General features: G+C 32.1%; 2 protein-coding genes across 13 annotated transcripts; both read right to left on the bottom strand.

Moving 5' to 3' along the window:
* Positions 1-6,095, bottom strand: LOC111296050 (importin subunit alpha-1-like). Of its 9 annotated transcripts, XR_002690919.2 has the most exons (14): positions 5,478-6,085; positions 4,608-4,704; positions 4,429-4,520; positions 4,209-4,340; positions 3,886-4,071; positions 3,367-3,530; positions 3,184-3,262; positions 3,030-3,089; positions 2,807-2,935; positions 2,556-2,683; positions 2,088-2,462; positions 1,754-1,922; positions 1,004-1,190; positions 1-870 (listed from the first exon to the last, which is right to left on the bottom strand). XR_002690919.2 is itself a non-coding variant. In XM_089768861.1 (12 exons), the coding sequence occupies exons 1-11, from the start codon at positions 5,685-5,687 to the stop codon at positions 2,090-2,092; spliced, it is 1,650 nt and encodes a 549-aa protein (XP_089624987.1). In that variant the 5' UTR covers positions 5,688-6,095; the 3' UTR covers positions 1,339-1,944; positions 2,088-2,089. The 9 variants fall into 9 exon arrangements, 4 of the variants coding, with proteins under 4 accessions (XP_089624987.1, XP_089624988.1, XP_022745800.1 ...); XR_002690918.2 differs by having other exon boundaries at positions 1-1,190; XR_016346775.1 differs by having other exon boundaries at positions 1-1,128.
* A 2,647-nt stretch (positions 6,096-8,742) lies between these two features.
* On the bottom strand, positions 8,743-10,640 carry LOC111296421 (uncharacterized). Of its 4 annotated transcripts, none has more exons than XM_089768858.1 (6): positions 10,262-10,640; positions 9,988-10,075; positions 9,828-9,898; positions 9,614-9,672; positions 9,352-9,518; positions 8,743-9,274 (listed from the first exon to the last, which is right to left on the bottom strand). In XM_089768858.1, exons 1-5 carry the CDS (start codon positions 10,370-10,372, stop codon positions 9,365-9,367), a joined length of 483 nt encoding a protein of 160 aa, XP_089624984.1. In that variant the 5' UTR covers positions 10,373-10,640; the 3' UTR covers positions 8,743-9,274; positions 9,352-9,364. The 4 variants fall into 4 exon arrangements, with proteins under 4 accessions (XP_089624984.1, XP_089624985.1, XP_089624986.1 ...); XM_089768859.1 differs by having other exon boundaries at positions 8,743-9,133; XM_089768860.1 differs by having other exon boundaries at positions 8,743-9,128.
* Positions 10,641-11,208: the final 568 nt, after the last annotated feature.

Raw genomic sequence — 11,208 nt, 5'->3', positions numbered from 1 at the left:
TGTCAATGAAAACAACTTTCATTCCTGTTTTCCGTTTTGTCCATTAGACAGAAAAAAGTCCCCAGCCCTTGACCTTATGCTGAGAGGACCACAAAAAAACCAAACTCCTAAAAACCCAATTGTGTTATCGGCTCTATCATCCCAGGCTGGTCATGGAACAACCCAATGTGTAGACAGAATGGCCTGAAAAGGAGATTTTGTGGTCTGATGCTATAAGCTCTTTCTCCAATGGAAAATAATCAAAGATTGTCAATGTGGGTGGGGGTGATTGCTCTCTTTTAACTTACCTATGCTTCAGAACATACTTATATGATGTGCATCAAAAGCTGAGCTTGGAAATCTCTCTCTCTCTCTCTCTCTCTCTAGAAGACAGGATGTAATATTTTTAGAGGAGAAAAGCTGTGTATTATCTCGGTAGCATAAAATCATGTCAAAATGGTTTGTTTGCATGTTAATCCCTAACCATTTGGCATATTTTATGATCCATTTCTTATCGTAGTTGGAGAAATTAAAATGGTACTTTTACTACATTAATATACTTACATACCTATAATGAAACCCAATACATAGAAGAATTAGAACCTTGCTGACCCAACCTGTCCCCTTCTGGGCTTTTTCTTTAGCATTGTAATTGTAAGGCTTTCGGGATGGCTGTTGACGCAAAAACCAAACAAATAGTTCTATCCAAACACAAACCATAGAAAATAGAACCCCGTTCCACCATTGGGTCCATTTCCTTTTCTACGCCCCAGATTTACCATTAGTTTCTCGTTCCTTCTTGCTGATCACACCATCTCGCAGAAGCCATGGTAGAAAAACTTCACCATCTTTGGAAATTTCCCAAACTTGTTACCCCTCATCATTTGATTTCTGAAGAAAATTCCATGCAGCAGCAATGAATACACCCAATACTAATGCCCAAACGAATTATCAGAAGGCATTGGCTTTTGGGCTTTCTCCAAATTGACTAGGAAAAGAAATAATCTCCAGCAAGCATACATACGTTCTTATCATGTAGTATAGGATCAAAACAATGATGGCAAAAGCTTCAAGCTTAGGTGCATCTTTCCAATTTCCACCAAGCTTCAGGCCAATTTAGAACTTTACTTCAGTGTGGACCACGTAACACTGCCAAACGAAAGATGATAAAAGAGCGAAGCCCATCCACTCCATTGCAAAAAAACCAATATCTACAGAAGCAAATGTCTAATTTCATCACCTAAATTGACAAATTTAGTCACGTTGCTAAAACATTTCTAAAACCATTAAAAAGGAGATGGAGGGAGCAAGAGAGATCCAATGCTCAAGGTCAAATGGGAAACACCAAGAGGTAAAAGATTAAAAAAAAATGAAACCATCAATTACAGCAACGACTCTATTTCCCCTTAAATGTAGTTTTTGACTGCTTAAAAATGAGGTATTGTATTCCCTACACAAAAATGTAAGACTATTTACATGGGCAAATGTTGATGCATGAAATGACAACATATCACTCCGATTACATACAAGCAAAAGAATATTCCCACGTTACTCGTAACAAGGTGACTGTTTTGGGAATGCCAAAATCACCCAGCAACTACACATGAAAATCTATCGCAAAGACATACCACCACTACCATGATAACTACAAATTGAGACAGACCAAATACTTGTTTTGCAAGCGCTGAAACTAAAAACTCTGATTGCTCAATATATTGTAGCAGATCACCAATATCATATTCTGTCTATTGTTCCCTTTTTGCATAATATATACCTGGCTGTGTTTTTAACCCAAGCATGCTCAGCACCCTTGACACTGCATCCTCAGACACCACACCCGACCATGGACAGGAGCCAAACATGATGACAAGACGCCTGACCTGGAACCCATCTATTGTTCCATCATATCCGTAAGGAGTTCAATACAAAACCAGATAAAATTCCTGAAATATTAATTGCAAACAGCTTTTAAAATGCAAAAGCAGATATAAACAATAGTCAGATATGCATAATCAGACAACTGTCCATCCACTCTAAATAAACATAAAAGGCTACCACCAGAGTGAAACACTAAAAGACAAATCAATACAAAGAACAGCACCACATACCTCTAGCTGAAATTGAATCCCCCTGAAGGGACAGGATACTCACTCCCTCCAAAATGAAACCCTGTCTGAGAGGCGTCACCCGGTGGCATTGTCTCATCCTCCTCTTCCAACCAATATGTCTCGAGAACTTTCACAGCCTTTTCATAGATCTCAGTGTTATCATGAGACTGTAAATTCTCAATCTTCTCAAGACCCTCTGCATCATCGATCATTTGTGCATAAAGATTCACACCTCCAGCACTGCTGAGATTCTTATCAGCTTCTCCTACCTTCAAAATGTTTTCAAGCCCTTCTAGACAAACTGTAACTATCCTTAGATCAGGACAGTTAAGAAGATCACACAATGGCTTGATACAACCTTGACTTACAAGGAACCTGTAATATATGACATGCCCAGATACAAGTTTATCATTAATAATCAGACAAGACATGATTCCAAACAACAAAGATTGGAAACAATTTTCATACTTGATCTGATCATGAGTCCCACCAGATGTAGCATTTGAGATGGCCCAGGCAGCCTCTTTCTTAATATCAAATTCAGCATTTTGAAGCAGATGAACCAGTGGAGCAATAATATTAGCTTCAATCACAGCCTGTAAAATTCACACCATTACACATAGGCTCATGGTATAAATGAAGGTCTTAGATCAAATTTTGATAAAACCAAGAGAAATATCAAAACAAGAAGAAAAAAGTGATACAGGTCCAATTATTACCTGTATCTGCTCCTTACTTCCAGCTGTGATATTGGAGATCATCCAACAAGCTTCCTTCTTGATGCTCTTTTTAAAATTATTCATCAACAGGTTCGAAAGGCAAGGCAAAGCTTGATGATTGATAATACACTGTGCGGCAAAAAGATTTGCCCATAAATGAGAAAAGACAAAATGGCTCATTCTATATATAAGCAAAAAGATAACCTTTAACAACTAAACTCACAAAATCTTGCATCCATTTTACTATAAGAGGAGGGCCATCAATGTTGTTTGAGTGAGAAAACTAGTTATTCACACGATCAAAGAAGATAAATGGAAAAAGATTTAAATTCTTAGTAAGATCATTAAAAGAAGAAAACTTAGGAAATGGCTAATACCTGGGTTTGCACATCATCTCCTGTGACAATATTTCCAATGGTGCGAAGAGCAGGGATTAGCACTGAAGGAGACAGATGCCTGTAAAAGCCAAAGAACTTTATATTTAGGTCAGGTAAACAAAACAAATAAATCAGAAATAGAAAGACTTTGTGATTCATACAACAGCAAATAGTCTAACTCACAGCAAAAGATCCACCAGACGCCCACATACACCCGCTTCTATAACAGCTTGGATTTTGTCATTTGTACCATCGGAAAGATATGAGAGCGCCCAACATGCATCAGTTAAGACTTCTTCGTCCTTTGAATGAATGAGACGTGCCAATGCAGGAAGTGCAGGCTTAACCTGAAAATAAACAAAGGATAATTAGTAAGATAATAATTAATTCAACCCACCAGTGGACTGCCATAAAATATTAATAGGTACATAATAATACTCAAGATTCATAAGCCTCCTATATCTCACTTTCTGGTTTAATGTTAACGATGAGCAATTTCTCACTTTATGGTTTAATGTTATCAGTGTATTCCAATGTATAATTTACATGGTCCAACAAGCAATCCACTATCTCAGATTTCAAAGACAGACAAAGGACAATGATTTTGCATTGTAAATCAATAACATTGAACATGAAGAACATTGCGAATTCATATTAAACCAACAACAGTTCACCAATAAAAGAAAGGAAATAGGGTCAAACCTGATCAAAGGGTGGTGGGGGCTTGCCCCGACAAAAATTTGAGAGTGTCCATGTAGCATTTCTCAGCATAGAAAGTTTAGCATGCTCATTCAATTGAGCCAACAAAGGAAGCAAAGCACCATGGCCAAGGACAAGATCACGACATCTAGGAGAATCACCGGCAACATTTCCCAATGCCCATACAGCCTGAATGTTCAAAACGAAATGAGAAAATTAGGATATAAACCAGTTCACATTAGCTTTTGCTAAGTAAATTTCAATTTATCTCACTTCCTAATTCTTTCAGTAATCAAAACAACACTAAATACCTTTCATATGCATACCTGCTCGCGAACATCATCACTTGGGGAGCCAAGTAACTTCACAAATATGGGAACAGCCCCATGATCAATTACCACCTTCGTGTTCTCCGATGTCCCAGAAGCAATATTTGTGAGGGCCCAGGCTGCCTCAAACTACAGCAATTTTAAATTAGTAAGAATATTAAACTAATGTAGAAATATAATGTGATAAAATAATATTGAAGCTAACAGGTAATCCAACCTGAAGCTGTGGGAAATCTTCCCTCATAAGGAACTCAACAAAGCGAGGAACAACACCAGCTTGAATCACTTCCTCAATGGGTGGGCTGCGTTCTAGGATAAATAACAAAAGATATTAAGGCATATAATTTAAACATTATATCACTATTAAACAAATTTATTACAGGATGAATTTCTCACCAATTGAAAGCAATTTCCTAAACTGAGTGGTTGCCTCAAGCTGCATATTACTGTCATCAGTCCAGACAGCAGCAACCATGGCTGGCAAATATTCCAACTGCGGTCAAAGAGTTGAACACGATCAGGAAAATCCGATGCTCAATCAAGTCATACACACGGCCAATCAGCATATCATGCAAATAATTAACGAAAGCTGTCACAAAATAAACAATGGCAAAAACAAAATTTATGGAACAAGTATGCCAATTATTCATGACAATTTTGGTTTGAAATAAATTAAAAAGAGGAACCTCGTTTTGACAACTCTATTTTAATTAATTATTGTTCAATTTCTTGCCAAAAAATAGAAGGGATGGAACTAAAACTACCATGTTCATGCCAACAACCAACCAGGGGTCCAAACATAAAATCACAAACGCTAATTTGACAATTTAAAAGCCATTCCCTTAATGTAGTTGCAAAGCTTAATCCTTAACCTTATAAAAAAATAAAAAAAAAAACCTTGATTAAGACAACTTGATATGAGAACCAACAAACCGAATCGCGAATTTGACAATTGATGTTACCGCATCAACATAAAACAACAACAATCTTAAACTTAACCAGACAGAAAATGCTTAAACTACAGAGTTCCCAGCCAAACCATCGAAAAAGCACCAGAAATCATAATCATCACCTCATCAAGACAATCAAAGCATGATACAAACAAAATACTATCAAATTTGAAAAACAATCATAATCCTAATCCCATAAGATTAATCAAAATTTAGCAAACCAGCTCGTACAAAACAAGCTTTAACAATTTTAGCGACTTATAAACACTGAAAACTTAAACGAAAAAATAAAACAATTGAAAATTTGAAAATCAACCTTTTTTTCAACAGCAGAGGGGTGAAGAGAAGCAGGCATTGGCTGAGCTTGGAGTCCTTCGCGTCGCTTCTTCTGCAAGCTCTCTTCACGGCGGTTCTTCCTAATCTCCACCATGTTATCCTCCCTCCTCCGCCTCCCTTCCTCCGCGTCCACCGCCACCTTGTACCTGTTCCTCCGAACCTCCGTCCTGGCGTTTGGCCTCAACAACATCTTATCAAATTTCCAAAACGAAAACCCTAGAGAGAGAAATAAAGTGATCGAACAAAAACGTTTGAGAACTCCTTTTCTTTTCTTTCTTCCTTCGACTGAAAACCGTAGACGAAAAAATTAAAAAGAAAATATTAGTGTTTTTTTGTTTTTTTTAATTTGAAGGTGGGGAAAGAAATTAATTTTTTTATATAAGAAAAATGTTGATTTATTTTGATGGAGGATAAAACGTAGTCGTTAGATGTTTAGATCTGGTTGGATCGTGACATGTTGATTTATTTGCTTAGAGGGCAAGCCAAGCCATATTTGTAGAATCAAAATATCAAAAATAAATAAATAAATGAAAATTATTTTTTCAAATTAAACAAAAATGATTTTGTGATTTGCAAATCATACTAAAAGCATTCTTTGCATAATTTTTAAATAATATATTATCAAATATGAATTCAAATACATATTTTAAATATCGATTATTTTTTAAATTAATTAATATATTATTAAAATTGATACTTAAAAATTATGAATTTGAAAAAAATTTAAACATATAATGTTCTCTTTGATCATATATGTAATTAGGTAAAAAAATTTAAAAATAAATAAAAAATACAAATTAAAAAAAAAATCATCTACACTTGATTAACTTTAAAAAATTAAGAAGGTTTTTTATTTTCTTGTTGGTTAAGTTAAGAAATCGAAAATTTAAAAATATTTTACTTTTTAAAACAAAATTATCTTGAATGAATTTTTTAGTTTTAAGAATTTTATGTATATTTTTCAGATGAAATTTAGCAAAAAAAAAAGCAAACTTTTTAAAAAATGGAAAATGAACCCTACGAATATATTGAACTTTATGATTAAGAAGAAAGAGTATGAAAAAAAAAAGTTCATTATTTGGTGAGGAAAATTGTTCATGCTTAAGTAATGAATTGTCTTTTAGTCCACTTAATCTACTTTCTCCATAAGTTTGAGTATGATTTGAATTGTAGATAGTTTTTTAATTAAAAAATAAAAAGAAAATCAAAAAGGAAGAAAAGAAAAATGATGGCCCAAGGGCCCAAACTTAACACAATGCCAGTAACGGTATTTTATAGGCCCAATCATAAAGTGAAGATATATAAGCCCAATGTGAGGAGTTTGTTTATTAATTGGGTTCCATCCAAAAACTTATATTAGTATAGTGTTGTGTAAAATATTAAAATTTATATATTTATATTATATTTTGTATACAAATGATATATTATAATTTATGTTAATATAAAAATATAAAATATAATTTTTTTATTTTATTAAATTTATATATAGATATTGTTATATTTTAAATCGTGTTATTTTTATATTTTATTTTCATATTTATTTGTGTTGTATTATTATATCATATTTTAAATTATCAATTTAAGTTAATGATCAATAGAAGTGAATAATTGATTGGTTTAATTTTGAAAAATCAAAAATTGATTTAATTAATTTCTTTAAAAATAAGAGAAACCGAATGATTTATTTTTACTAATAAACAAATCAAACTTTTTTTCATTATTTTGTGATCGAATTTGAAAATTAATTCTGCAATAGTTTCCTTTCATTAAAACTCACCTTATAATTTTGCTAAAAATGTCATATGCATAATTCTTAAAAATATAAATAGAAACTATTTATTATTTATTTAAATTATATAATATATTTAAAAATTAATTAATTCTACCAATTCAATTGTTAATTAAAAAACAGATAAATTTAACTAATTAAATCATTTTATTTAACTTACTATTATCAAAATCTACTAATCAAAAATTGATTTGATCAAATTCAAACAGTCTCCATCAGTCAAGTCAGTTGTAAATCAACTTATACTCATCCTTAAAAATTGTAATCAGTTAAAAAAAAAAAAACATAATTTTGAATGCTCATTGTTAGGAAAATATGATTTAAAAACTAGATGATAAATAAAGTTGGAGATACAGAAAATATTGGCTCAATTAATTAAGATTTATTCTTTTTATGAAAAAATTTTGAGTTCTTACTGTAAATTATTTGTTTAGATCATTTCGAATGTAAGATCTACAATCACCTATCTCAAACTATCAGATACGATATATCTTACTTTAATATGAGGGATTGAACAACTTATCTACCGTCAAATTTGACTCATTTCAAAAAATAAAAAATTTAAGTTTGGTATTGAAGGATTGGAAGTCAATGATTTAACTGATAAAAAATTTTAATTTTTAAATAGATTTATCGATTTATATATTTGTATAATATAATATATTAAAATTATATAATCATATCATATATTATATAAAAAAATATATATTATAATTTATATCACATAAAAATATATAATATATTTTAATTTTATTAAACTTATATATAATTATTATTAAAATTTTAAATCATATTATTTTTATATTTTTATCGTATTTTAAATAAACAAATTTATTTCTTAGTGAGGAGAAGAAAACATATTTCAAATTTTAATCAAAATAATCGATTATAACCGATTTAATTAGATAAAATCAGGTTGATTATTTAATTTCAATTTAAAATTAATTATTATTTTGATTTAATTGGATTATTCGATAGATTATCCATTTGTGAATATGGTAGTCTAATTGACTGAGAAAATCGACGGTAAATAAATATTTAAAATATATGTTATTGATTTTTAATATTAAAATTTATCGCCCATTTTATTTTTCCAAATTAAAGCTATTAGATAGATTATCCATTTTGTGAGCATGGTAGTCAAGTTGACTGAGAAAATCGACGGTAAGTAAATGTGTAAAATATATGTTATTGATTTTTAATATTAAATTTTATCACCCATTTTATTTTACCCAATTAAAACTCCTCCTTCACTGATTCCCTCTCGATTCCTCGACTATCACACCTAGGTATGGCCTAGTAACCGGTTAGATTGGACAAATTTTCCGCATCTCAAATTCAACCCGACATGATAATTTTTTTTAATTTTTTTATATTTAAATTTAATCCAACATAATATTATATAAAATAATCATAATCTTAATTCAAAATTTGATTTAAAAAAAAAAACGATCCTAAAAATCAAATCAAATCAAAACTTATTAAACATGGATTGAGTTGTCGTCCCGAATCACCCTATCTTCCTTTCCTGATTCCTTCTCAACTTTCCTAGCCTCTCACCCTTTCTTACATTCCTTACTCGCCTATGATTATTCCCTTTCTTCTCTAATTTCTTAACTGATTCACTGATTCTCCTCTGATATCTTCCCTTCCTTCTCTTTCTCCAAGTCATAACTCACTAGTCTCTGATTTCATCCATAGTTTCTTCAGTTCTTCCTTCGCCAGGCACCTGCAGATTCGTCAATAATGCCACATGTCCACAGCACCGGGCAGCAAGCATCTTCCCTCAACAAAGTTAATAATCCAGCTTCTGCTTGTTGAATTTTATGTCTAACCCGTGGTCTGTTCTATTGACAACAACACATAGTCTTGTCAACAGCTGACAATCAAAGTTAAAAACATACTTCTAGTTTTTTACTCAGCCTATGAGCACTTTTCACCATCACAACAAGCCTCACGATTTCATCTCTTTTCAGTATCCCATTTCCCTAATTAACGAAATTAGCCCTATAATTAAGTTACTAATCATGGGATTAAAACAAAGGTGGTTGAATGATAACGCTACCTAACAACACGCGTCAACAGCGAGAACCGTTCCGCTTTGCTGCTTCGCCTTTAGGGACCGTAATACGTGCCCTCTTCGTCTTCGTTAGATCGTTGTTGACGTCGAAGCTCACGCTATCTCCGCCGACCATATCGGCAAACATCCTTTGCAAATCCTCAAAGCTATCCCTCCTAGATTCAAAGAGAAGAAAATCCCATCAAAATATAAATCATAATTACATATATAATATAAACATTTAAAAAAGTAATAAAATTGAGGGCACACCTCGTCTTTCACATTGTTCATCATCGAGATCAATTCTTGCATGAAATCACAGAAGTCCTGCTTCAAATTTTACAAAATTCAGGGGGTGAAAATGGAAATAAAACAGTAAACACGTTTTAAATACGAAATTAATATAGAAAGATTAAAGGAATTGATATTGCCAAGGCAATGATTGCCTTGGCAGAATAAAGGAATAAGATATTTTTACGCACTTCGTCTTCTTCTTCCAAAGGATCGTAGAGACCGGCGTCGTACACTGATCTCTTGGTCTCGTTGGAGAGAACTGTGAAAAATTAACGGCCAATTTAATGAATAAATAAGCTATTAGAATTCACCGGCAATAGGATGAGAAGGAGGATTCGATAATGTTACCGGAATAAGCTTCTTGGATTTTCTGAAACCGGAGTTTCGCTTCGCCGGCGACCCCCGGATTTCTGGCGTATTTGTCCGGATGCCATTTCTTCAAAAATCAAAACATAAATAATTTTATTTGATTTCCTAAAAGGCTAATTAAATTATGAACAAAATCACATTGTGACCGGAATCAAGAGCTAAGATCAAGGCCTCTCAAACTCAAGATGGTAGTCAATATAGTCAACAAAACCAATGAAAGCAAAAAAAAAAAAAGAGAACCTTTTTTTATTACCAGAGCGAGCTTACGATAAGCAGTGCGGATATCAGAGAAGGAGGCGTCCTTGCGAATCCCAAGGACCAAGTAATAACTAGATCCGCCGTGGGATCCTCCTCCTCTGACCATCTTAGCCGTCCAAAATCCTCTCTCTGCCGCCTCTCTTGCTCTTCTAAAACGAAGAAGACAAAACTACAAAAAATTCATAGTTTTCTGACAACTTAGAAACAGGAACAAACAGGAAAACAAAAATCAAATGTACTTATAAAAAGCTGAAACACTAGTTTTTGTTGTCACTGTTGATTATTTTAAGGGGTGAGTTTGGAGAGGGAAAGAGAGAAAATATCTTGGACGAACTTTGTGAATTGTGAGGGCATACCCTGAACGAAAATTGCAGAGATTCTCTCCTCACAACGGTCCTCCGAGCTAGATATTTTCTAGGAGGGATTTTTAAATGCAGCTGGAGTTCGTTTTAAATTAGGGAATTTGCCATTGGGTTTTTTTTTTTTTTTTTATTATATAGGTAATTATCAATACAAATAATAAAGTAAAATATGATTTGATAATAGCACATAAATATGACATAAAAAAATAAAAATGATATGATTAAAAATTTTAATAATAATTATATATAAATTTAATAAAATTAAAAAAAATATATTTCATATTTTTATGTTAACATAAATTATAATATAAAATTTTTTATATAAAAAATAATATAAATATATAAATTTTAATATTTTATATGAGATAAATACATAAATCATCAAATCAAAAACAAAAGAGAAAAAGAATTAAAAGCACAAACGTTAACATCTTTGTCTTGGTATAATGCTAATTAAATGGTGCTTAAGTGATTTGATTAAAATAATAGCCTTTCTTTTTTTGAGAAAAATATAATTACCTTTCTATTTCCTTAATCAATCTTAGATTATCTTGCATATTGGATGTTTTGCACTTTGCAG

This window comes from Durio zibethinus, chromosome 12, assembly GCF_047325235.1.
Source record: "Durio zibethinus cultivar Kanyao isolate XHJ-2024 chromosome 12, ASM4732523v1, whole genome shotgun sequence".
Lineage (NCBI taxonomy): Eukaryota > Viridiplantae > Streptophyta > Magnoliopsida > Malvales > Malvaceae > Durio > Durio zibethinus.
This window is presented reverse-complemented; position numbering and strand designations above follow the sequence as displayed.